The 26,649-nt window shown below is 41.1% G+C and overlaps 1 protein-coding gene across 1 annotated transcript in view; it reads right to left on the bottom strand.

Moving 5' to 3' along the window:
- Positions 1 to 26,649, bottom strand: part of COL5A2 (collagen type V alpha 2 chain) — a 281,575-nt gene that overhangs the window by 105,838 nt on the left and 149,088 nt on the right. The window contains exons 8-18 of the mRNA XM_073558191.1: positions 25,911 to 25,991; positions 24,648 to 24,692; positions 23,551 to 23,604; positions 20,490 to 20,543; positions 18,018 to 18,071; positions 17,013 to 17,066; positions 9,759 to 9,812; positions 7,603 to 7,647; positions 5,373 to 5,426; positions 4,949 to 4,993; positions 762 to 815 (exon numbers count right to left, since the gene is read on the bottom strand). Coding sequence (XP_073414292.1) covers positions 762 to 815; positions 4,949 to 4,993; positions 5,373 to 5,426; positions 7,603 to 7,647; positions 9,759 to 9,812; positions 17,013 to 17,066; positions 18,018 to 18,071; positions 20,490 to 20,543; positions 23,551 to 23,604; positions 24,648 to 24,692; positions 25,911 to 25,991 — 594 coding nt within the window. The remainder of the gene's footprint in view (positions 1 to 761; positions 816 to 4,948; positions 4,994 to 5,372; positions 5,427 to 7,602; positions 7,648 to 9,758; positions 9,813 to 17,012; positions 17,067 to 18,017; positions 18,072 to 20,489; positions 20,544 to 23,550; positions 23,605 to 24,647; positions 24,693 to 25,910; positions 25,992 to 26,649) is intronic.

Here is a 26,649-nt window from a genome sequence, read left to right as displayed (position 1 = left end):
ATTTCTGAACACTGGTTGAGCAGTTCACACAAACGTCTTCCTCGAAACAAATAGAAGCCTCCTTAGGGCATTTCTTAGTGTTCCCCTTTACTCGGCCAAACAATTTTCATTCCAATTCTTTAAAACGCTTTTGGGAATTTTATAAAGCCAAGCATGCTTGAGAAAGTAACGGATATTACACACTGTTAAGAGGAATGAAAACTTTTATTGTATTAAGCAGTCTACGGTTTATTATCTTGTGGCAAATGAAACTCTGGATTTTGCCCACTGTAGCATTTTCAGCTGCAGCTGTCTCCATCACAGTGACTACATAGCATCTGCAGACATAAATGATTTGCTTATCTATGCACCAAAAGTAACCGATTTCAGTGCCAGTAGATAAAATACGATGTATTCATGGCCGTCACTACATGTAAACTCACATTAGATACAACTGTCCTTCCCATATTCACATTAAGACCCCCATGGACTGGCTCATCCCTGGCAAACATCCTTACATTTCTACGTAAATTGACATCAGCTATACTATATTATAAAATATTACATGAGGCCATGGGTCTTATATTAGGGGCTATTCAGAGGAAGTTCCTATCTACATTGCTAATATGCATTAACATGTTACACAGTAGTCCCTCTTTAGGCTAAAAAGTATCAACAAGTAAACGTTCCATTAAAAAAATGAACTGTCTATAAAGGAAGAAGATTCAGAATTAAATAATCTTCAATAAAGTTGAAAAAAATCTTCTAAAAATGTTGCTTACCTTCATACCAGGGACACCAGGAAATCCTGGAGCACCACTCAAGCCTATTGGACCCTATTGAATGAAAAAGGTTTTGCTTATTATAAAACCGGAACCATACCTTTTTTAAATATTAAAGGAATATTGAGAAACCAAGAATTTTTCAGATTTTACCTCATTTTTTAATTTATATGGCTCTAAATATTTTTTCATTTATCCCAGTAAAGCACTTTCATTTTACACAGTCATTTTTATCAGTTTGGTCACATTCTAAAAAACTCTCTTCTTTGTTGCCTGTCAGAAGTATCTATGTGAACACCGGATTACATAGAGAATGCAAAAAAGCACTGTATTTTGTATTAATACATTGATATTTTTAGCTCTGACATTAGTCATTTTAGATATCTTATAATTGATAAAAAAGAGTGTAGTCACACTCTTCTGACCTTATTTGCCTTCGTTGTGTCTTCCTGAACAAACAAAGTGGGTAATGCAGTTTCTTCATATCTTTCCCAGAGTGTTTTAACGCAATCATATCTAGTTTTATAGGTGTATGCGGAAGTCTAGATTAATTGCCATTCATATGTGCTTTAGCTGATTTGTCTTTACAGAGGGTAAGCTTTTGCCCCCCATAGTGGTCACATCAGACCCCCTACAGTAGTCACATCAGATGCACTCCAATAGTGATCACAGCAACCATCCCCTTTACAGAGGTCACAACAACCCCACCTACAGTGGTCAAATCAACACCACCTACAGTGGTCACATCAGCCCCACCTACAGTGGTCAAATCAGCCCCACCTACAGTGGTCACATCAGCTCCACCTATAGTTGTTACATCAGTCCCCTCCTATAGTGGTCACAGCAGTCCCTTCCTACAGTGGTCACAGCAGTCCCTTCCTACAGTGGTCACAGAAGTCCCTTTCTACAGTGGTCACAGCAGTCCCTTCCTACAGTGGTCACAGCAGTCCCTTCCTACAGTGGTCACAGCAGTCCCTTCTTAAAGTGGTCACAGCAGTCACTTCCTACAGTGGTCACATCAGCTCCACCTATAGTTGTTACATCAGTCCCCTTCTATAGTGGTCACAGCAGTCCCTTCCTACAGTGGTCACAGCAGTCCCTTCCTACAGTGGTCACAGAAGTCCCTTTCTACAGTGGTCACAGCAGTCCCTTCCTACAGTGGTCACAGCAGTCACTTCCTACAGTGGTCACATCAGTTCCTTCTTACAATGGTCACAGAAGTTCCCTTCTACAGTGGTATATAGAAACATAAGAAGCAATAGAATGAAACTGAAAGGGAGAAGATACAGATTAGATATTAGAAAAACTTTTTGACTGTTAGGGTGATCAATGAGTGGGACAGGCTGCCATGAAAATTGGTGAGTCCTCCTTCAATGGAAGTCTTCAGAGGCTGGAAAGACATCTGTTTGAGATGGTTTAGTGAATGTTGTGTTGCATTGAGCAGGGGGTTGGACACGATGACCCCCTTCTAATTCTAACAGTCTATGATACTATAATGGTCACAGCAGTACCCTCCTATAGTCATCACAATAGTCCCCTCCTACAGTGGTCACAGAAGTCTCCTCTTACAGTGGTTACAGCAGTCCCTTCCCATAGTGGTCACATTAGTCCCCTCCTATAATGGTCACAGCAGACCCCTCCTACAGTGGCCATATCAGTTCAGCTACAGTGGTCACATTACTCCCCTCCTACAGTGGTCACAGCAGTACCCTCCTACAGTGGTCACATAAACCCCACCTATAGTGGTCATAGCAGTCTCCTCCTACAGTGGTCACAGCAGTCCCCTCCTACAGTGGTCACATAATCCCCACCTATAGTGGTCACAGCAGTCCCCTCGTACAGTGGCCATATCAGTTCAACTACAGTGGTCACATTACTCCCCTCCTACAGTGGTCACAGGAGTACCCTTTTACAGTGGTCACATAAACCCCACCAATAGTGGTCACAGCAGTCCCCTCCTACAGTGATCACAGCAGTCCCCTTCTACAGTGGTCACATCAGCTGTACCGATAGTGGTCGCAGCAGTCCCTCTTTCGGTGGTCACAACAACTAGTTATGCAGCAGAAAAGACATAATCAACAATCCTCACTCTACATCATTCAATCTTTCATTAATCTTTAGCTACCATAGCAACATCACCCCATCCTACACACACACAATGTGCAGCTCTGACACTATTGGGGGAACTATAGGCAGCCTATCAGTGCTGGGTACTGTACAGAAAGTAAGCTTAGCAAAGATAGGCTAAGGACATAAACACATCTCCCTGTGAGCAGCAGGATAAGATGTTGACTCAGCAGTAAGGGATTGTGTCAGTTATGACTAAATGACTGTGGTCTGTGACTGCTGCAGCACAGTTGTGGCAAATGCCTTCTTTTTCTGGGTTACAAGCAATGTATTAAAATGATAGCCACTTTGGGTAAGCAACCATAGTACCCCTGGGAGCGACCATTCCAGACCCAGACATCTATCCAGAGAAAGGCCTAGAGGTTGCAATTCCCTCTACCATCCAACCGAACCATGGGTCAAAGAGATTCATTTAATCATTTATGCAGTTAGCATTGTGAAATCTAGTGACAGATCAGCTTTGTGGTGTGCAATCTCCATATTTCATACATTGATATACTTTTATAAATTTCCAATTTCCATCTATTTAGGTTTGGTGACTTCATGTAGATACAGTATATGCATATCTGGCATGTGTAAACCAGGCACATATTGAAATTCTTTGAGTAGTTTGCATTTAATTGTTTGTTTTGTTCAGACTTTTAACATCAAACAAAAATTTTAAGCATAAAAAATTACAACACAAAGCTGAGTGAAGGTGCCAGTGTGTATAAAGGGCTACTTTACTTTTAGACAAAGCGCTTGGCGTCTACTCTCAAAAAATATATATGGCTTCAGTGTAAAGAGAAACGTCTCTCACATGTGGTGGTGACGAAACCTGTTGAAGATATTTTCTCAATCCCTGCTGGTGTAACTTTCTTATGTTCTTGGATGTTTCAAGGAATTGTTCCGACCCTGTGATGAAGTGCATCTGGCCTGTCTTCACTGATTGATTGGAGTGTGCAGTGTCTAATTAGTATATGTAGATTTCAGAAAATATACTGTACGTTGCGGTTTATAAGATGCATCAGATTATAAGTTGCACCCCAAATTTTAAGGAGCCAAATATGAAAGAAAACTTTTTTTAATAAAATGGTGGTGCTTCTTACAATCCAGGCATCTTATTGCTTACGGGTGGTGGTAGCTGCGGTGATGCCGGGTCCCAGGGTTGCTGCTGGCGGAGGCAGGAGTGGGAGTGATGATGTGGACCCCAGGCTAGAAGAAAAATGTGTTCGGTGGTGCAGGCCTCAGTGGAGCAGGGTCCCAGGGTCGCAGCTGGAGGAAGCAAGAGTGGCGATGCAGGTGTTCAGTGGTGCGGAGGCTCCACCGACATTTTGTGAAAGTCCTGAGCACCCACACTGTTTACTATGCGGTGGACTCCAGGAAAATGGCTGCCGGGGCGGCGCATGTGCAGATGGAGATCATGGCGCTGAGATCTCATCTCCCGAGATCTTGGTGCCGAGATCTCCATTTGCAGCCATTTTCCTGGAGACATCGTGTAGGGGCAGGCATGAATGGAGATCTCGGCTTTCCTCCATCTGTGCCTGCGCAGAGTGAAAAGCCGGAAGCAGGACGTTGGACCCTGGAAGAAGAATGGTGGCCGCCATATGCCGCAGGGCTACCGCTTGCCGCTGTAACACCACCGCTCACCGCCATACCACCACTGCAGGACCACCGCTTGCCGCCATACCACCACCGAACAGCGCAGGACCACCGGACCACCACCTCAACACCCCCAGCTCCGGGTCCGCAGCGTTGACCTCTCTGTAAGAACAGTGTTCGGTTTATAAGATGCAGCCTATTTTCCTCCTAATTTTGGGGATCATAAAAGTGCATCTTATAATCCAAAAAATACGGTTTATATGGTAGGTATAAATAGGTTTATGAATCTTTGAAACCATTCTGGCTACCAGAAGTACAGAAAGATTAAAAAAAGGAAAAACCCAAAAAGGGCCTTTTGTACAAAACATTGCAAGGTATATCTACATTACTAAATTACAAATTAATTAATTTGAGCAGAACTTATTAATGAATATCTTTACAGCGTAACCAAATTATTGAGAAATCATATGGCAACCTACTACTGCTCCGGCTGCTCCCACAAGTCCATTGGCACCTCTTGCACCCTGAAAAAAAAAATAAAACAATTGTATTAGAACATTGTGATTGATTTTTTCTACAGGGCTGGTGTGAAGCGATATCTTTGCAAACATATTAAAAACAGGCACAAAACTAATTCAGGAAACAATATTCCTGAAGGCATAATATTAATATCCATTGCATGCAAAATGGTTGCAGGACTCATAAGAGATGTATTATCTATGTCATAATAGCACCGTAATAATGAAAGCATTTTTTTATCGTTTGTGAGAATGAATCCTAAGTAAAAACGCAGGTTTCATGGATTTTGTGCTTGACTTTCTTTATATTTACCCCTAGTATATTATTAGATTGAGTCAATCCTTCTCTTTCTACCATAAAGTGATCATGAATATTAATACTTACAGGTGTGCCTTGAGGTCCAATTCGTCCTCTTTCTCCAGGCATTCCTCTTGGTCCCTTTAAAAAAGTATTATCAACAACTTTTAATAAAATACTATATTAGATTTTGCTAATTACCATGAATGTAAAGATAGTGAGAAAAGTACTAGTAAATTGTGGAATATTGGATTATTTAATAGGCAAGTGCAGGTTCTGAAAAGGTGTAGTGTATAAATGCAAAGTGACATGGCTTCACTATTAATGATTCATATGATGCATGCAGTGTGGCACCCCACATTCCAGTTGCCATGGTGACACTGCCTCCCTCTAAGGGGTGATGTCATGCCAGGAGGCAGGAGGGGGGCTCCCCATGCCACATAACTCAGTGTACATGACAATTCCTGCTGTAGGCCAAAAAAGGGAGCTTCCTTATAAATTCTGTCCAGCAGGTGGAGTTAGTGAGTCAGCAAGAAGTCAGCTGAGAGAGTAAACAAGGGAGTTGTCATGGAAACGGGAGCAGTTGGAGCTCATGACAAAGACAGCTGGAGTTGGTCTGTGGAGAGGGAAGGGACAGGAGCAGAGACAAGGGCTCTGGGGAACTAAAATTGCGTATAGTTGACCCCAGAGTGAAGCGCTGATAAAAAGTACGCCAGAGTCCTTGGCTGGGCAGGAGCTGTACGCCCTGACAGCGGAATCTGGAGGGCAGGGGACTGCAAGTTCCTTGGCCACAGTGAACACCTGAAGGCACAGCAGTAGACTAAGAGCCCGGGGCTGACAGTGAAAAGGACAGCGCCCGTGATATAGGCTCACGCTGTCTGCCATACAGGTTAGCAATCTTCAAGCAGGAGAGGGTCGCAGCTTAGCTACAAGCAGCAGGGACCCGAAAACAGAGCTCAGAAGGAAGGTCCCCAACCTTACCTGGCAGGGTGGATCCCCTGAATGCCTCTAGGCAAGCCGGATTCAATCCATCATCTGTATGTTGTACCCCAGATTGCATTTACGTTCAAGTAAAAGGTAAAGAAAACTGCACCTCTCTGTGTCCTTCACTTTTTCTCTGCACCCCAACGTTCACAACCATCTTAACAACCAAATATATTTTCCCTGGGACCCTGCTCTACCCGTGGGGAGCTGAACCATCTTTGCTGCGTCACCATCAGCCCCAGTGGTCCAAAACCATAGCGTCGGCCGCCAATTGCCGAACACCACGGGTGGTGTCACGACCAAACACCACATAACTTTCCTCTATTTCTTACTGGATGCCCAGGGCCATGGACCGGGTCACTGCCACCTTGACATCCCCTTTAAAGAACCTGACAGGCCCAGTACCGAGTAACCTAAGGCCCTGTGGGGCGCTCCATGTAGTGAAGGGGTTAAATGAGATCTGTCTAAAGAATGACCTTTTTCTTCCAACACAATTGCCCCGGTTCATAAAGACTGGTGCTTTGATTCATTCATTTGGCGCTCTTGATTCATTAGAGGTGCATGCTTCCTAATGAATCAGGCATGACTTAAAAGTGGCAGGATTTTTGCTGTAAGGAACGTTGCAGCTTGTGATGAATTTGACAAGCAGACATCTCCATGCCCCATCGTGCATATTCTACCCCAGCTACGCCCATTTTGATGGATTTGGGTGAAACTGGCTTGAAAATGCCAAAAGTCACCTATATAAAGTAATGAAAAAAATGTGTGACTTATCAAAATTTTTTATGCCAGATTTCTAGCTAAACACTTTGATGAATCAAAGATATTGTATCCATAAACTGTACTGAACAAGAAGGGCAAACCTCAGTACAAATAGGAGGAGACTGGAAGGAGCCAGCAGGAATTTGTACTTCTGTAATCCTGCAATTCACAGAAATCAGTCACATAGGGAAGTCTACACAACAGAGCAAGCTCTGGACTGTTGCTCACACTAGGAGCACATGAAACAACTTCCAACAATAAAAAGGATGAAAGAGGACCTGTCACCAGGTGAAAGTGGCCACTTTATCTGCTATGTTGATCCAGAGATATGGATAAGTGTTATGTATAGAATCATAGAATGTTAGAGTTGGAAGGGACCTCCTGGGTCATCTGGTCCAACCCCCTGCTCAAAGCAGGATTCACTAAATCATCCCAGACATAGTATAAGTCTAATGACAAATGCAATTACAGCTGAACTAAATGATGATTGATACCATGAATTAATGAAAAAGAAAATAAGAAAATTAGGTAGGAAATTACAAAGTGACTACATATGATGTCTCAAACTTACCGGTGGGCCATTTAGACCCATAGGACCAGTAGGACCAGATTCACCCTAAAGTGAAACAAAAAAATATGTAGTTGACTAAATGTTCAGTTTCATATCTACCCATGTAAAATATGTGTGGCATTTTCTTGTTTTACTAAAAATGTAAGAAAAGTAATATTGCTGAGATATTTATACATGGCTATGTATGTATAGTTATCCTTCTTACTTTCTTCACTATTTGATTTAAAAAAAATATGTGTGGCAACATAAGTTCTAAGCTTAGTTATAGTCATATGTCCAACATAAATCATGTAAGGATCCATGTACGTTATACCTTCAAAATTTGATAATTTTTCTTTTCATTGTCGTATCTCAAAAGCTGTAGAATGTTTCTTGTTCTGTCAAATTGTCCCAGGAGCCTGTTTTCAACACAACAGGTCCCATATTATTCTGGCTATGGTGAGAAGACTTTGTGACTTGGTAGTGCTACCATAGCCTGCAGGGTGTCTGGACTTGTCTCCCATCAAGCACATCTGTGACATTATTGGTCGGCAATTGAAAAGGGAGCTGCTAGCACCTGGATGATTTGTCCAAGTGCATTCAGCATAGCAGAACAGTCCTCAGACAACCATTAATAACCTCAATGATAGCAGCCAAGCCTGTAAGTGTGTGTATTTCTACATGTGGTACTCATTCCTAGTGCTGAATAAATTGAAAAATTCTGAAAGTTTTTTTCCATTTTTTCACCATTTGATTATCATCATTAGGTCTATTAATCATTTGATTTACATAATTACATGACTTTCCCTTCTTGATGCTATAATTTATTTGTTGAGTGGAGTATGATAGATGATATAACATTCTTTATGAATTTCTTTGTGAAATAAAGATCAGACTCCTGACTGGAGGTGCCCAATTTATGTTTCCTTTGCCCATTGGGATATATTGCTCTACTAATTCATCAGGTGTGTGATATGTTTTGGGGAATATATGACAAAAAGGATGAGTTAATTTTTCCATCATATTCAATAAACCTGGGCAGCACGGTGGCTCAGTGGTTAGCGCTGCAGCCTTGCAGCACTGGAGTCCTGGGTTCGAATCCCACCAAGGACAACATCTGCAAGGAGTTTGTATGTTCTCCCCGTGTTTGCGTGGGTTTCCTCCGGGCACTCCAGTTTCCTCCCACATTCCAAAGACATACTGATAGGGAATTTAGATTGTGAGCCCCATCGGGGACAGTGATGAAAATGTGTGCAAACTGTAAAGCGCTGTGGAATGTGTTAGCGCTATATAAAAATAAAGATTATTATTATTATTATTATTATTAATAAACCTGAGATTTAATGAAAGAGGTGAATTGGTACAAATACTACCTATCTTGGCCATAGTTAAGCAACAACATTCCCTTATCATAGTCAAAATCAGTCAAAATAAATATATCTCTGTAATAGATTGAGATACTGACAGGTCCCCAAGGAAGCCCATAACGTGTAACGCGCGTCGGGGCAAAGGCAAACACAGCCTATAACTTAGGTCTCTCCCACATGGGTAAGCATTGATACCTCACAGCAATGTGAGCAGCACTTTATGCTTAGGACTATGCAGATTTATTTCCTTTTTAGTATATACCATCTCTCCACATGTAATTTCTGTATACTTGTCTGTTACATATAGTTGTTATGGTGAGATACATGTGCTATTCTGTATTTGGCTCTGTGCTGCTATACTGTATATTTATTTCTTTTTTGCCATGAGATCTGTGTGATGGCATGTGTTGCCAGGCTTTTCCCCTTCTACACCTATCTTCTTTTGTCTTTAAGGTATATACCCTTTAATATTATGTGAGTTTCTCAATAGGTAATTCTTTATACATCATTGATGGTACTGTTTCTCATCTCACTTTATTGCTTAGGGCAGATTACTCCATAGCTTTTGTAGGATTATATCATGTAAGGAGTTGCTATTTTTTTCTCTGATTAATTGGTTCTGGTCTGTACCCATATATGCATGTTTAGATCCGATATGTCAGTTGTTGTTAACTATTGTGGCCAAAGCCAAATACCAATCATCCCCCATCATAGTCAAAATCAGCCAAATTAAAAGTCAGTTATATCTCTGTAACAGACTGAGATACTGACAGGCCCACTTCAAAGATATTGCTTATTATAGCTTCCTACCTTTGACCCAGCTGCACCGATCTCTCCTTTTGGACCATCCAGTCCTTTATGACCCTAAAAAGTCAAAATAAGATGTCAACATCAAATCATACAATAACAACATTGTTTTGTATCTTTAGGTTTTCAGCAATTATAATAAAGCTGGTTGAATTTGAACATAGTTTTCAATTTTATTGGATTACCTGCTACATTAAAATAAAATGGATCAGGAGGGATAGAGGTTTGAAGGGGTTTCCCTATCTCACTGGGCAAACACCACCAACTATGACAGTGAAACAATGGTATAGGACTATGCACTGTGACCCCATCATTTTCAGGATCAGTTTTATTCTCAGCTGAGGGATCTTCACTGATCAGGAAGTAATAGCACAGCCTAGTGATAGGTCATTACTATCCTTAATGAGAAAATCAGTTTAACTGTTGGTTACACATGATACTGACACATGGAAGGATTAAGAATTGTTTGTGCATCACAGTGATATGTGCATAAGAAACTTTTATGTCTAGTCTGCATGTGTCCATTCATTAACCCTGAGCTGCATAATGAGTAGACAACAAAGTTTACACAATGACCTCCAACAGCTGAGGCTGTGATGGCCTTCAGTAGGCCACACATAGAGCAGATTACTAAAGGGCATGTCACATTAAGAGATATCGCTAGCAATATCGCTATAACTTGTGACGTTATAGCGATATTGCTAGTGATATCGCTGTGTCTGATACTTACCTACGACCCACTCCCCCGCTGGTTATCGCTGATCGCGCGAGAATGTCCTGGACCATTTCTCGTCGTCAGCTTCCTGCGGCGCTTCCTGCTGTGACGACGAGCGACGCGTGGAGCCGGGCGGGAGGACGCAGGATCGCCTGGTGTGACAGGTAAGTAGCGACCCCCGACCCCAGCGATGTCGCTAGTGAGATCTGCCTGTGTGGCAGCTCACTAGCAACCACTTAGCGATGTACCAGCGATCCTGACCGCGTCATATCGCTGGTCGGGATCGCTGGTACATCACTAAGTGTGACAGTACCTTAAGTCAAACATGTTCCCTATTCTTATGTCTAGAGTGACTGATATGCCTTTAATGCTTTTTATAACTATCTTTATGGTTCTTCATTCAATATAATTCCCAATACATTTAGGCTTTGTATGTGTTCCTATGTCTGATGTTCTGATGTGCCACAACTATTGTGTTATCTGCCCACGTACGGTCTTACCCAGATGACAGTTTATCACATACAAATCCTATCCATGTTTTTTAGCAAATATAACTCTTACCCATTTCAGTCTATGAGCTGATCACATGTTAGTGTAATTTTGCTGACATAGTGGTTTACTCTAAAAATCAGCAACATGTCGAATACTGATCCTAGTCTCAGATCAAACTTGCCAATGTGAGATCCGTACAATTTATGTTGTGTTCTGATCTACCAACTTTGGGAGTGGGACAAGAGAGACTCCACGGCAAGGGCTCTTTGCCTCAATAAGTTGCAGTCAGAAGGAGCTGAGTTTGGACAAGCTCTCACTGTGTCGGTAATGATGCTACAGTCACAGAGAAAGCACTGTGCAGACCAAGCTCCTGCTCTCCTCTCAGTGGCACTGCTATATAAGAAGTAGATGGTGCACACTGTGGAGTCTCACCCCCACCCTAGACATGTGAGGGTGTCACTGGAGCCACAGACTAGCCCCATGCTTACCTAGAGTCACTCTGAAACTCCCCCTCCTGCACAGTGCTCTCACTGTGGCTCTAGCATCATTACAAGCAAGGTGGGTCCCCAGCTCCTGCTGTCCTGTCTCAGTGACTGCTAGTGTGCACACTGTGAAGACTTTCCACCGCTTATGTAAGTTGGAAAGTTAGGAAAATGTAGCATGTCTAGGAAATAGCATATAACAACATATTTTAGAATAATATGTATAACATGGTGTAATTGGACTTTTTAAACATGTTAAACAAGTTGTTTAATGAGATAAACACACAAAGAGGTAAAAAACAATCAAATGTCTCCAATAATAGTCAAAATACCAAAATGCATTGAGAAACCAGAAGTAGGAGTAGGGGGTTTCCCTAACGAGGGCTGTGCCAAAATACGAGTCGAGTTGGAGCACGTCCTCCTTAGGAGCTCGGAGGTATACAATGAGTAGGAGTCTGAGGTAATGTATTGGTCTACCTAACACTTGATACACTTACAAGTGCAGTGATACTGCTAACTCTGGCACTGATATACAGCTCTCTTACATGCAGACTTGGGCTGTGCCATTATGCATGAACTCATGTAAATTTACTACTGGATTGTTTGACATATTTATATTTATATGCTAATGATTTTTTTGGTATGTGCGTCCTTGTTTCCTCACATGTGTCTATATACCCCCTTCTCCTACTCCTGGTTTCTCAATACATTTTTGTATTTTCACTATTACTGGGGACAATGGATCCTTATTTTTTCTTCTTTTAGCTCTTTTATAAGTTATCAGATCAGTACACAAGTTTATTAGTTGTCTATAGGAACAGTGTCTGCACAAGCTTCCTAATATTTTATTAAATAGTGGTCCTTAGGTCCTCCTTCATGGGACTGATGGGACTCCTAGCAGTCATTTTTTATCATCTGTCTTCATAGATTATAAATGTTGTGTTTGAGACAACATCTTTAAGGTGAAATCACACACTGAAGATTTATTGCAGAAATGTTTCCATCATGTCTAATAATTGATTCTGCTAGCAAGATTTTATTTCTATTTCCCAAATCAGCTGAACGTGTCTGCTTGGCAGAGGAGAGCATGCATGTTTCTTATGGAATTGGGAGTAATGGCTGTTACTTCAGGTTTTTGGAAAGCTAGATAGCTAGAATACTACGTATATGAATGTGTCTAGGCTATGAAACTAAAGTGAATGTGTTTTAGGTGACTTACTCCCTATTTATCAAACAGCAGAAACACACGACACTTTTAAGGTATTTTCTCATTTTTGTGGTTCGGGATGTGACAGCACAGCTAAAAGTACACCGAGTTGCTGCAGAATTGTCTCTAGGATTGAAATATTACATTTGATCTAATCTACAGATAAGAGCAGGACAATGTGTGTGCAGTTTTGCTGCCAATTAATAGAAACCAAAGTGTTCTTATTTATTGTCAGCAAATATAGCGAGGATTCCAACACAATATCTATTAGAAATCTTTAATGACATAAACTCCCTTTGTGACACTTCAATACATATGTCTACAATATCACTTAATTTAATAGAAATTTGTACTCAGGCCCAGAACAATCTCTGGGAAACAACATACAGTGTCTTGAAAAAGTATTTTTCACATTATACCCATAAATGCAAATGTTTTTTGATGTGATATACCAACACAAAGTAGCAAGTATTTGTGAAGTGTAAAGGAAACAATACATGTTATTTTATAAATAAATGTCTGAAAATTGTGAAGTGCATTTGTATTCAGCCCCCTGACTCAATACTTTGTAGGATCATCCTTCATTACAATTACTGCTGCAAATCTTTTGGGGTGTCTACCAGCTTTGCACATCTAGAGGCTGACATTCTTTGCAAACTAGCTCTTGCTCAGTGAGATTGGATGGAGAGCATGTGTGAACAGGAATTTTCAAGTCTTGCCACAGATTCTCAGTAGGATTTAGGTCTGGATTTTGACAGGACCATTCAAACACATGAATATGCTTTGATCTAAATCATTCTTCCATTGTAGCTCTTGGCCATATGTTTAGGGACATTGTCCTGCTGGAAGGAGAACCTACACCCCAGTCTTAAGTTTTTTGCCGCCTCTAACAGGTTTTCCTCCAGGATTGGCCTGTATTTCCACTTCCTGCCGACTTCAACTCAAAAATATTTCACGAATCCGTTCATTCCTCACCCAAGAATCTGCAAAAACCCTAGTCCATGCCCTCATCATCTCTCGCCTTGACTACTGCAACCTCCTGCTCTGTGGCCTCCCCTCAAACACTCTCGCACCCCTCCAATCTATTCTAAACTCTGCTGCCCGACTAATCCACCTGTCCCCCCGCTATTCCCCAGCTTCTCCTCTCTGTCAATCCCTTCACTGGCTCCCAATTGCCCAGAGACTCCATTACAAAACCCTAACCATGACATACAAAGCCATCCACAACCTGTCTCCTCCATACATCTGTGACCTCGTCTCCCGGTACTTTCCTGCACGCAACCTCCGATCCTCACAAGATCTCCTTCTCTACTCCCCTCTTATCTCCTCTTCCCACAATCGCATACAAGATTTCTCTCGCGCATCACCCCTACTCTGGAACTCTCTACCACAACATATCAGACTCTCACCTACCATCGAAACCTTCAAAAAGAGCCTGAAGACCCACCTCTTCCGACAAGCCTACAACCTGCAGTAACCACCGATCAACCAAACCGCTGCATGACGAGCTCTACTCTCGCCTACTGTATTATCACCCATCCCTTGTAGATTGTGAGCCCTCGCGGGCAGGGTCCTCTCTCCTCCTGTACCAGTTATGATTTGTATTGCTTAAGATTATTGTACTTGTTTTTATGTATACCCCTCCTTACTTGTAAAGCACCATGGAATAAATGGCGCTATAACAATAAATAAATAATAAAAAAATAATAATTTATCTCCATTCATCTTCTTATCAATGCTGACCAGCTTTTCTATCCCTGCTGAAAAAATGAATCCCCACAGCATGATGCTGCCACTACCATGTTTGACGGAGGGGATGGTGTTTTAGGTTGAAGTGCAGTGTTGGTTTTTGAGCCACACACGGTCCTTTTCATTTAACCCAAAAAGTTCTACTTTGGTCTCATGAGACCAGATCAACTTCTTCCACATGCTAGTTGTGGGCAGCACGGTAGCTCAGTGGATAGCACTACAGCTTTGTAGCACTGGGGTCCTGGGTTTTAATCAAGTGTTCAAGAGCCATGTAGCTTGAAATGCATATGGATTGATTCTTGTTATACACACCACCCCTCTTTATTGCTTTGTTGTCTGAGATGCCCATTTTTTCATTAATTTCAATTTAAAGGATTTCCAAAAAAGACTGTGAATTTAAAATTTTTCCGGTGTGTTGAGCTGGTTCCAACTCTATTTTCCTCATACATCCCAGTGGCAAGATGTAGAAAGCTCATACAGACATAACCAAAGTGACTTGCAGCTGTAATTGCCAGAGAAAGGAAGATCCACAAAGTACTGACTTTAGGGGGGTGAATAGTTCTGCACACTGAAGTTTTCGACTATGTTGTTCTATTTGTTGTTTGCTTCACAATAAAAAGAAAAGCAAATGTTCACAGTTGTAGATGTGTTCTTCACATGAACTGATGCAAACCCTTTAAAAAAAAAAAGTGAAATTTCAGGTTGTGAGGTAGCAAAACACAAAAAAATGCCAAGGTGGAGGGTGTAGTGAATACTTTCACAAGCCAATGTATAAACCTCTAAGGGTACTGTTACACTTAGCGATGCACCTGCGATCCCGACAACGATATGGATCGCTGGTGCATCTCGAAGTGGTCGCTAGTGAGCTGCCACACAGGCAGATCTAACCAGCGACATCGCAGGGGTCGGGGGTTGCTACTTACCTGTCAGACGCGGCGATCCTGACGTCCTCCCGCTCGTTGGTGCCACAGGAAGCCCAGCAGGAAGCGCCCGACGAGAAATGATCCAGGACGTTCTCGCGTGACCAGCGAGGGAGCCGGTCGGAGGTAAGTATCACATGTAGCGATATCGCTAGCAATATCGCTGCTACATCACAAAATCTGTGACGTTACAGCGATATTGCTAGCAATATCGCTATGTGTAACGGGGACTTAACTCAAGGTTTGTCCCTGATTGAAAACTCAGTATTCTCAATATCCCCCATACTGTTTGTGTGCATTAGTTTTCTGAGTGACATTTTATGACCGTTATATTGTTAGCAACTATTTGCAAACATTATTTAGTTGACTTGGGAAACAATGGTAATTTTGTGAGGCAGGGCACAGCCATAGGGGCTTCAGGAATAACTGTTGCATTCATATGCATATTATAAAATGTTACATGACAGGTATTGTTAGACATCTAACGCATTTTCCACAAAGATCTAAGGACTTGCACATTATGGTTAGTACAGCAAATAATCCTTTTAAAGTGAACCTGTCAGCAGGATTTTGCTAAGTAAACTACAGACATTGTCAGACTGGTGCTGTTCTACTGATTAAAATGATACCTGGCGTGGAGAAATCATCTTGTGGTTCTTGTGTACTCAGTGTTAGAAGTTTTCAGTTAATGATATGCTCGTGCTCCGGTGTGGGACTTAGGGTATCTTCCTTACCTAAGCCAGAGAAACCAAGGAGAGATCTGCCCACAGGCCATCACTAAAGCCCCCGTTACACTAAACGATGGGGCTGACATGATGGGATCGCTGGGACATCGTTAGGCTGATCGCTGGTGAGCTGTCACATAGACAGCCCCAGCGATCAGGACCAGCAACGCTGGATGCTGGTTTCTAATGTAAACATCGGGTATCCAGAAGCAGCGCGACTCCTGGATACCCGCTGTTTACCTTGGAAACCGGCGTACACGCTGGTTTCCAAGGTAAACATCGGGTATCTAGGAGCCGCGCGACTCCTGGATACCCGACGTTTACCTTGGAAACCAGCGTGTACGCCTGTTTCCAATGTAAACAGCGGGTATCCAGGAGCCGCAGCTCCTGGATACCCTACGTTTACATTAGCAACCAGCGTCCAGCATCGCTGATCGCTGGTCTCTTGCTTCACACGCAGCGATGCGTGCTGGGCAGCGGGAGACCAGAGATCGAAAAACGGCCCAGGCCGCTCGAGCACGATCAGCGATAACCGGCAGGGGGGCCGGTCGCTGATCCCCATCACACACAGCGATCTCGCTGGTGAGATCGCTGATATGTTACAAAATCAGCGATCTCGCTGGCGAGATCGCTATGTGTGACGGGACCCTAAGCAGTCTGTCTCTATGATGAGGAACATGTTTGTGCTACAGGGGTGCTAGTTAGGGGGGTGGGCCAGTTAAAATGGTTGTTGTTATGTATTAAATGGGGGCATGCAGATAAATACTGTATATTTAGAATGCATAGAGCAGTGCAAGCAGCACAGCACCATTACATCACAGTGAGTGAAAACAAGATAAAATAGAATTATACAGTTACACACAACAGTGTCATGTACAGGAACGTTTTCTCAAAATTGCATCTTACAACATCTGCAATCACTAAACATATTATATAAACTAAGAAATACATAGAATAAAAGTCTTACTCTATGTCCTTTGAGTCCTGGGAGTCCTGGAGCACCGGGAAATCCTCTGGCTCCCTAAAAGAAGAGATATACGGTAATTAAATTACAAAAAGCACAATATTGCATGGCACCAAAGCTCGGTATGCCTGTTCTATCTTTATTCCAGTTACAACATACAGTATACTCTGCTGCAAATATTACGCATTTAGTAACATCATCTTCTGTCCATAGTAGTACTTCTAGTAGTAGAGCCATATTGATATCTGAGTGTGTTTACATTGCACTAGTAGATCGTAGCCTAAAAATGACTATAGACTTTGGCTACATTTTTACTAATCTCCACAATCTAAAGTATTGAAGGTAACCTGAATCAAGCTGAAAAAGTAGGATCAGACATATTGGATTTTAGTGTGCCTGCTGATTCATTTACCAAAGGAAATGAGCTGTTGCCACATGTGTATGTTAGTGGTCAGAATGGACAGTAACTGCACAAAAAAGCAGTAAAAGACTATTCACTTATGTAGTGTGTTAAAGGAGAATTCAAGCTCAAATTTGGCAATTATCCAATTTACAGAGGATAAATTCGATCACTGTGGGTCCAACCTCTAGGACCACCACCTTTCTGGCGAATGGAGTCTCTGAAGTGCCTTTTATGAATAGAGCGGTAAAAGGTAGCCAAGACCTTTGCTTGCCAGGTATTCGGCACTCCAATAAGAATGAATGGATTGGCAATTTGTATTATCAACCACTGCTCCATTCAGAGCACCGATTCTCGAGATCGGTGGGGGTCTTAGTGGTTGGACCTCAATGATCGGAAGTTAAAACCTACCTTATGGATAGGGACTAATTTACAAACTTGAGAATACCCATTTAAGTCTCAATTACCAACATCTTTGTTTGAGCTACCACTATCCATCAGCCAATTTATATTTTCTAATTATATACATGGCTGGCCAACATAAACCAATGTACCGATGAACTGCTGAACAGCCTTAATTAAAAAAAAGCATCAAGTTTAATACTTACTACAGATCCTGGAAATCCTGTTTCTCCTGTTTGTCCAGCTCTTCCTGCTTCACCCTTAAAAAAATCAAATAAATTATGACAAAGCATATGCCTCTTCACCTTGAAATCCGTGACTTTGTAAGGCATTCTCAGAAATTCAGAAAAAGTTGCTTTTAAGAAATTTAAAAAAAAAGGGTTGCTCTTCCTAAAATATATTATCAACAAAACACAAGAAAAGTTGTTGGCTACACAAAAAGTAGAATAATACATTTGCCAGGAAAATTCACTACCCATTTCAAAAATTACTTTGAATTTTGTAATTATTATTTATTTGTATATCAATGTCTTATTACGATAAAAGGAATTTATAATTATTTTTTGATTTCCCACATGTTAAATTCCTTGTAATCCGTATAACTTATATTTATAAAAGTGGTGTCATGTTAAAGATCTACCAAAGGTATTAAAGTTGTCTACTATACAGCATAATAAATGCACAATATACAGTGGATATGGAAAGTATTCAGACCTCTTTAAATTTTTCACTCTTTGTTTCATTGCAGTCATTTGGTAAATTCAAAAAAGTTCATTTTTTTCTCATTAATGTACACTCTGCACCCCATCTTGACTGAAAAAAACAGAAATGTAGAAATTTTTGAAAATTTATTAAAAAAGGAAAACTGAAATATCACATGGTCATCATAAGTATTCAGACCCTTTGCTCAGACACTCATATTTAAGACACATGCTGTCCATTTCCTTGTGATCCTCCTTGAGATGGTTCTACGCCTTCATTGGAGTCCAGCTGTGTTTAATTAAACTGATAGGACTTGATTTGTAAAGGCATACACCTGTCTATATAAGACCTCACAGCTCACAGTGCATGTGACCAAATGAGAATTATGAGGTCAAAGGAACTGGCCAAGGAGCTCAGAGACAGATTTGTGGCACGGCATAGATCTGGCCAAGGTTACAAAAGAATTTCTGCGGTACTCAAGGTTCCTAAGAGCACAGTGGCCTCCATAATACTTAAATGGAAGAAGTTTGGGACCACCAGAATTCTTCCTAGACCTGACCGTCCAGCCAAATTGAGCAATCGTGGGAGAAGAGCCTTGGTGAGAGAGATAAAGAAGAACCCCAAGATCATTGTGACTGTGTTCCAGAGATGAAGTAGGGAAATGGGAGAAAGGTCCACAAAGTCAATTATCACTGCAGCCCTCCACCAGTCGGGCCTTTATAGCAGAGTGGCCCGACTGAAGCCTCTCCTCAGTGCAAGACATATGAAACCCGCATAGAGTTTGCTAAAAAAAAACTCATGAAGGACTCCCAGACTATGAGAAATTAGATTTTCTGGTCTGATGAGACAAAGATAGAACTTTTTGGTGATAATTCTAAGCGGTATGTGTGGAGAAAACCAGGCACTGCTCATCACCTGCCCAATACAATCCCAACAGTAAAACATAGTGGTGGCAGCATCATGCTATGGGGGAGTTTTTCAGTTGCAGCGACAGTAAAACTGGTTGCAATTGAAGGAAACATGAATGCTGCCAAGTACAGTGATATCCTGGATGAAATCCGCTTCCAGAGGGCTCTGGACCTCAGACTCAGCCGAAGGTTCAACTTCCAACAAAACAATGATCCTAAGCACACAGCTAAAATAACAAAGCAGTGGCTTCAGAACAACTCTGTGACCATTCTTGACTGACCCAGCCAGAGCCCTGACCTAAATCCAATTGAGCATCTCTGGAGAGACCTGAAAATGGCTGTCCACCAGCGTTCACCATCCAACCTGACGGACCTGGAGAGGATCTGCAAGGAAAAATGGCAGAGGATCCCCAAATCCAGGTGTGAAAAACTTGTTGCATCATTTCCGAGAAGACTCATCGCTGTACTAGCACAAAGGGTGCTTCTACTCTATACTGAGCAAAGGGTCTAAACATTTATGACCATGTGATATTTCATTTTTTCTTTTTTAATGAATTTGCAAAAATTTCTACATTTCTGTTTTTTTCAGTCAAGATGGGGTGCAGAGTGTACATTAATGAGAAAAAAAATGAACTTTTTTAAATTTACCAAATGGCTGCAATGAAACAAAGTGAAAAATTCAAAGGGGTCTGAATACTTTCCATATCCACTGTATATTGTGCATTTATTATGCTGTATAGTAGACAATTTTAATACCTTTGGTAGATCTTTAACATGACACCACTTTTATAAATATAAGTTATACGGATTACAAGGAATTTAACATGTGGGAAATAAAAAAATAATTATAAATTCCTTTTATCGTAATAAGACATTGATATACAAATAAATAAGAATTACAAAATTCAAAGTAATTTTTGAAATGGGTAGTGAATTTTCCTGGCAAAAGTACCCACTGTACTGTGTATTCTTGAAGACCACATTTAAGGTTACTTTTTATTTTAATGTCTGGGAACCTTAAGTTTTAACTATGACTTAAGCATTGACAACTGAACACACATAACTTACATCTTCTCCTGGTTTTCCTGGAGGTCCTTCAGGGCCCCGTGGACCAACTGAACCCTAATACAAAGAATAATAACCATTAACAGACATTACAATTCATAGACATAACATGCTGTAGAATTTAATTTACGTTATATTTCTACCCAGCACATTTACAAAACAAATTAATGTTCCTTTACATCTATCTTTTGTTTAAAGCTAGTCTTCACTAAAGTGTGCTTTCAAGAATAAGAGGTTGGATGGATTGCAAAGGATCTGTTCACAGTTTGTAACCAAGGAAGCACATAGATCTGCAATTGACTCAAAATGGTAGGATATTTTTACTGACGATTGCAAATTTGCCTTTAACTATACATCTTGTAGCAATACTCACTCTCCTCCCATAACATAGCACAGGGACAGACAAATCAATAGTGCAGCCTGTGCTGCTGCACATGGGCCCAAGAAGTAAGGGGGACATTTCCACCTCCAAAGCAGGTGGATTTGTGCATTATGATGCGCTATTGGACTGAAAAGGGCCCAAATACTGTTCTTGCACAGGGGCCCTCTTTTGCTTCTGACCTAAAACTTACTTGGTACAGAGAAAGACAGTCAAATTCTTCTAGAAATTGGGAGATGGCCCCAGGACAAGTCCTCGAGGGGAGATATGCATCATTGAGGTTGGTAGCCTCAATGATGCAAGCCACAAAAACAGGCTCAAGCACGTACAGTGGGAAAAAAAAGTATTTAGTCAGCCTCCAATTGTGCACATTCTCACATTTAAAAAGATCAGAGAGGCCTGTAATTGGCATCACAGGCAGACCACATCTATGAGAATCATAAAGAGAAAACAAATCCAGAAATCACATTGTCTGATTTGGCAAGATTTATTTTGCAAATTATGGTGGAAAATAAGTATTTGGTCACCTAAAAACACAAGATTTCTGGCTATCACAGACCTGTAACTTCTTCATTAAGAGGATCCTCTGTCCTCGACTCATTACCTGTAGTAATGGCACCTGCTTGAACTTATCAGTATAAAAGACACTTGTCCACAACCTCAAACAGTCACACTCCAAATTCCGCTATGGTGAAGACCAAAGAGTTGTCGAAGGATGCCAGAAACAAAATTGTAGCCCTGCACCAGGCTGGGAAGACTGAATCTTCATTAGGCAATCAGCTTGGTGTGATAAAATCAACTGTGGGAGCAATAATAAGAAAATGGAAGACATACAAGACCACTAATAATCTGCCTTGATCTGGGGCTACATACAAGATCTCACCCCATGGGGTCAAAATGATCACAAGAAAGGTGAGTAAAAATCCCAGAACCACACATGGGGACCTAGTGAATGACCTGCATAGAGCTGGGACCACTGTAACAAAGGCTACCATCAGTAACACACTATGCCACCAGGGACTCAGATCCTGCAGTGCCAGTCGTGTCCCCCTGCTTAAGCCAGTACATGTCCGGGCCCTTCTGAAGTTCCTAAAGAGCATTTGTATTATCCAGAAGAGTATTGGGAGAATGTCATATAGTCTGATGAAACCAAAATACAACTGTTTGGTAGAAACAAAACTCATTGTGTTTGGAGGAGACAGAATGCTGAGTTGCATCCAAATAACACCATACCTACTGTGAAGCATGGGGGTTGCAACATCATACTTTGGGGCTGTTTCTCTGCAAAGGGACCAGGACGACTGATTCGTGTACATGAAAGAATGAATGGGGCCATGTATTGTGAGATTATGAGTATAAACATCCTTCCATCAGCATGGGCATTGAAGATGAAACGTCCATGGGTCTTTCAGTATGATAATGATCCCCAAGCACACTGCCAGGGCAATGAAGGAATGGCTTCGCAAGAAGCATATGAAGGTCCTGGAGTGGCCTAGCCAGTCTCCAGATCTCAACTCCATAGAAAATCTTTTGAGGAATTTGAAAGTCCGTGTTGCCTAGAGACAGGTCCAAAACATTACTGCTCTAGAGGAGATCTGCATGGAGGAATGGGCCAACATACCACCAATAGTATGTGCCCACCTTGTGAAGACTTGCAGAAAACTTTTGACCTCTGTCATTGCCAACAAAGGATATATAACAAAAATATTGAGATGAACAAAAGTTCATCTCAATATTTTGTTATATATCCTTTGTTGGCAATGACAGAGGTCAAAAGTTTTCTGTAAGTAATGACCAAATACTTATTTTCCACTCTAATTTGCTAAATAAAGCTTGCCAAATCAGACAAGGTGATTTTCTGGATTTGTTTTCTCATTTTGACTCTCAGTTGTGGTCTACCTTTGATGTCAATTTCAGGTCTCTCTCATTAAGTTGGAAAACTTACACAATTGGTGACTGACTAAATGCTTCTTTCCCCACTGTATAGTTCTGAGTGAGTTTCTAGAGCGTGGCAGGGCCAGGTTTACAAGTAGCAAAAGAGATGGGTAGGACTGGTTGTTCATACATCCCCTTCTTTGGGCATGGTATAGCAAAAAGGAGAAGAGTTGCCTCTTTCAGGCTCTGTGTGTGGATGTGTGCAGACCTCCAGTGTTGTTTGTCTTTGCTATGGACTAAAGAGTTGGCCAATGCCACTGACCAGAGCAGGTGAACTTACCCTACTGTATAAACTATATGCTTTATGTTTTTTCAGTTGCGTGGAAGAGGCTCTTTTTATTTGTTAGGCAGGTTGGTTTACAGACATTTAATAATCTGCATGTTTGTTTTGAACCAATGAATTGGAACCCTGTGTGTGCAGCAGCGTCCACTAGAAAGCGGATTCCTTACATAAATATATATACTGTGTGTATATATATATATATACATATACTGTATATATATATATATATATATATATATACACACACATATACTGTATATCTACCTATATCTCTCTTCTCTGTATAAAACCCATTCTGACCTATATGGAAATATTCTCACATTCACATACGGTATAACTCCATTCAACAATGCCTTTGCCTTTACTAACTGTTTTTTCCATGAGATACTCAGCTTTTGTACTAAAAAGTTGTATAATTTGTATCAAAATAATACCACAGTAAAAGTAAGCAGACTCTTTGTGCTCACCATAGGGCCTGGTTCACCTGCTTCACCATTAGGGCCAGGAGGTCCCATTCCACCCTAACAGGAAATAAAGAGAAGGACATTTCTATGTTGCGATGTGCAAACAATACTATAGCACAGTTTATTGCATTAATCTGTTGATTGATATAAAATATAATAAAATAATTATTGTGCTAGATCATAATAGTAAGAATTATCATAGTGTGAATTGCCACACAATGGAGAATTATATTTGGACTTGCATTGTTTGGTTCCACATTAAGGCAGTTCTGAACAGATATCCATATTTACTTAGTTATTTACTTACTTGAAGCTGACAATTTTATTAAGCTATTACACAATTTTCATTACTTCTTTGCATTAGTTTATCCATATTGGGATGCAGAAATTGCAGACCGGTAATTTAGATGATCCTGGTACCTGATATGTCCAATTGAGCTCTATATAGGAGGACAGTAATACTACAAATTTCACATCATAGTGAGGGTTCTGGTATTACATTGGGACAAAGGTGCTCAACTTTTTTCAGGTAACTGGAAAGATGCTGATAGACCCAACCGACTGGGACAATATACTGGACCAGTAATCGAAAGGCCGCTAAATGCTTCAGTTATCAACAGTGCCAAAATATCACTGACTATCAGCAGCGGTACAAAGATATATATCTTTCCTGTATAAGCAGCTGAACATTGACAATATAGATGCAGTAACTAGATAGACTATGTTACTGACCAACAGAGGTAAAAATGCATTCTTTTTCACTAATTGATAGGTACCAGGAATCTGAATGCACCCTTGATAAAAAAGCGCAATTTACCATGAGATACCAAGTTTGCCATATGCTGAATATTTATCCAAATGCTGAGTTTTCCATTAGGTACTGACTGCTAATAGTGCAAAGGAATAACAAATACCAGCCATTGAATGTTATTCTTGAGGTTATTAACTACTGTGAGTTGCATACTAAATATTATTGCTCAAGACCACTGTTGTTCTATGGACATATAACTACATTGGACTTTGGTTTCAGGTTCTACAGATATCTGTCTGATAATCACATCTCCAGAATTCATATTATTATACATCTAATGACTACTTACCGGATTTCCTGGTAGACCCTGTGGTCCTCTTGGTCCAACTTGCCCCTGTAAGACAATTGGCAAAGCATGTCTTTAAACAATTTCAAAGTTACAATAATTTGTGGGTGACAAGAAACATTTGTCTTCATCATATAACTGTGACATCACCATTCAACAAATTCATTAAACATGGAAAAAAATATTGTATCCATGACAAAAAAATGGAATCCATTCAGCAAAACACATGAGTAGAATATTCCTAAATGAGCAGTAAATGCCATTTTAGAGTGCAATATGTAGACTATAAATGGAGGATCTCTGGAATCTGTCCTGTTAGATAATTATTATTATTTATTATTATAGTGCTTTACATGTGATGAGAGGTATACATAATACATACAAGTACAGTAATCTTAAACGATACAAGTCACAACTGGTACAGGAGGAGCGAGGACCCTGCCAGCAAGGGCTCACAATCTACAAGGGATGGATGGGTGAGGATTCAGTAGGCGAGGGTAGAGCTGGTCGTGCAGTGGTTTGGTCGATTGGTGGTTAATCAGTTTGTAGGCTTGTCGGAAGAGGTAGGTCTTCAGGTTCCTTTTGAAGGTTTCCATGGTAGGCGAATGCCTGATATGTTGGGTTAGAGAGTTCCAGAGTAGGGGGATGCGCTGGAGAAATCTTGTATGTGATTGTGGAAAGAGGAGATAAGAGGGGAGTAGAGAAGGAGATCTTGTGAGGATTGGAGGTTGCGTGCAGATAAGTACCGGGAGACAAGGTCACAGGTTGTGGATGGCTTTGTATGTCATGGTTAGGGTTTTGAACTGGAGTCTCTGGGTAATGAGGAGTCAGTGCAGGGATTGACAGAGGGAAGAGGCCAGGGAATAGCGGGAGACAGGTGGATTAGTCAGGCAGCAGAGTTTAGAATAGATTGGAGGGGTGCGAGAGTGTTAGAGGGGAGGCCACAGAGCAGGAGGTTACAGTGGTCAAGGTGGGAGATGATGAGGGCATGGACTAGGGTTTTTGCAGATTCTTGGTTTAGGAATGTATGGATCCGGGAAATATTTTTGAGCTGAAGTCGGCAGGAAGTGGAAGGGGCTTGTATATGTGGTTTGAAGGAGAGATCAGTGTCACGTGTTATGACCCTTACTGGAGTGATGCCAGAGGAGGTGACAAGTGGTACCAGGTCTCTGAATGATGCACAATATGGGCTTACAAAAATATCACATATTCAATTGAGGTTGCTGTTGAGAACTGTATAAAAAAGAGAATTAGATTATATCTTACCACTGAACCAGGCATCAGTCCAACTTGAGACCCAAGTCCAGATTTCTCATCAAAGCCACCTTGCATTTGAGAAGAAAATGGCTATAAAAAAAGAAAAGAAAACTAAAACTAAAACAAGTTTCATCAGTTCATTGTAGAGAAGATACAGTCCTGTATTTATGATTGAAATTGGCAGCTACTTAGGCATTTTCTTTAATGTTTAAAGGGGTTGTCCGGTCACACAATACTGAAGATCTGTTCTCAGCATAGATTATCAATATGAAACTGATGGAAATCTGACTTCCAGCATCCCCATGGATCAGCTCTCATTTGTTCTGGCAGCAGGCAGATGTAAACACATCGAACACAGCGGCAGAGCACAACTCCACTCAGACGTTAGCGGCCACTGCTGAGTAATGCAGAACACCTTCTGTTCTTTAGAATAAGAGTAGTTCTGCGGCACACGACAGCGGATGCTAACCATTGAATGGATCTGTGCTCTGCAGTTCCACGTGCTTCTATCCATCCCCTGCCTAAGCAGTTTTCTGGTGATCACTACCAGACCCTCTCATCTTATTCTTGATTATTTTTGACATGTAAAAAGCAATCTGTCAGCAGGATTTCACACCCCAAACTATTCATATCTGCAGGTAGCTCTTTCAAAGTCAAGTCCAGCAATTCCTTAACATGGCCAGTTCATTCCTTCATTGTGGAGAAATCAGTGTTTGAATTGATATGCACATGAGGAGGAAGAGCTATG

Source organism: Dendrobates tinctorius, unplaced genomic scaffold (genome assembly GCF_039654945.1).
Source record: "Dendrobates tinctorius isolate UK_male_01 unplaced genomic scaffold, ASM3965494v1 ptg000254l, whole genome shotgun sequence".
NCBI lineage: Eukaryota > Metazoa > Chordata > Amphibia > Anura > Dendrobatidae > Dendrobates > Dendrobates tinctorius.
Note: the sequence above shows the minus strand (reverse complement) of the source record. Positions and strands in the feature narration are given on the sequence as shown.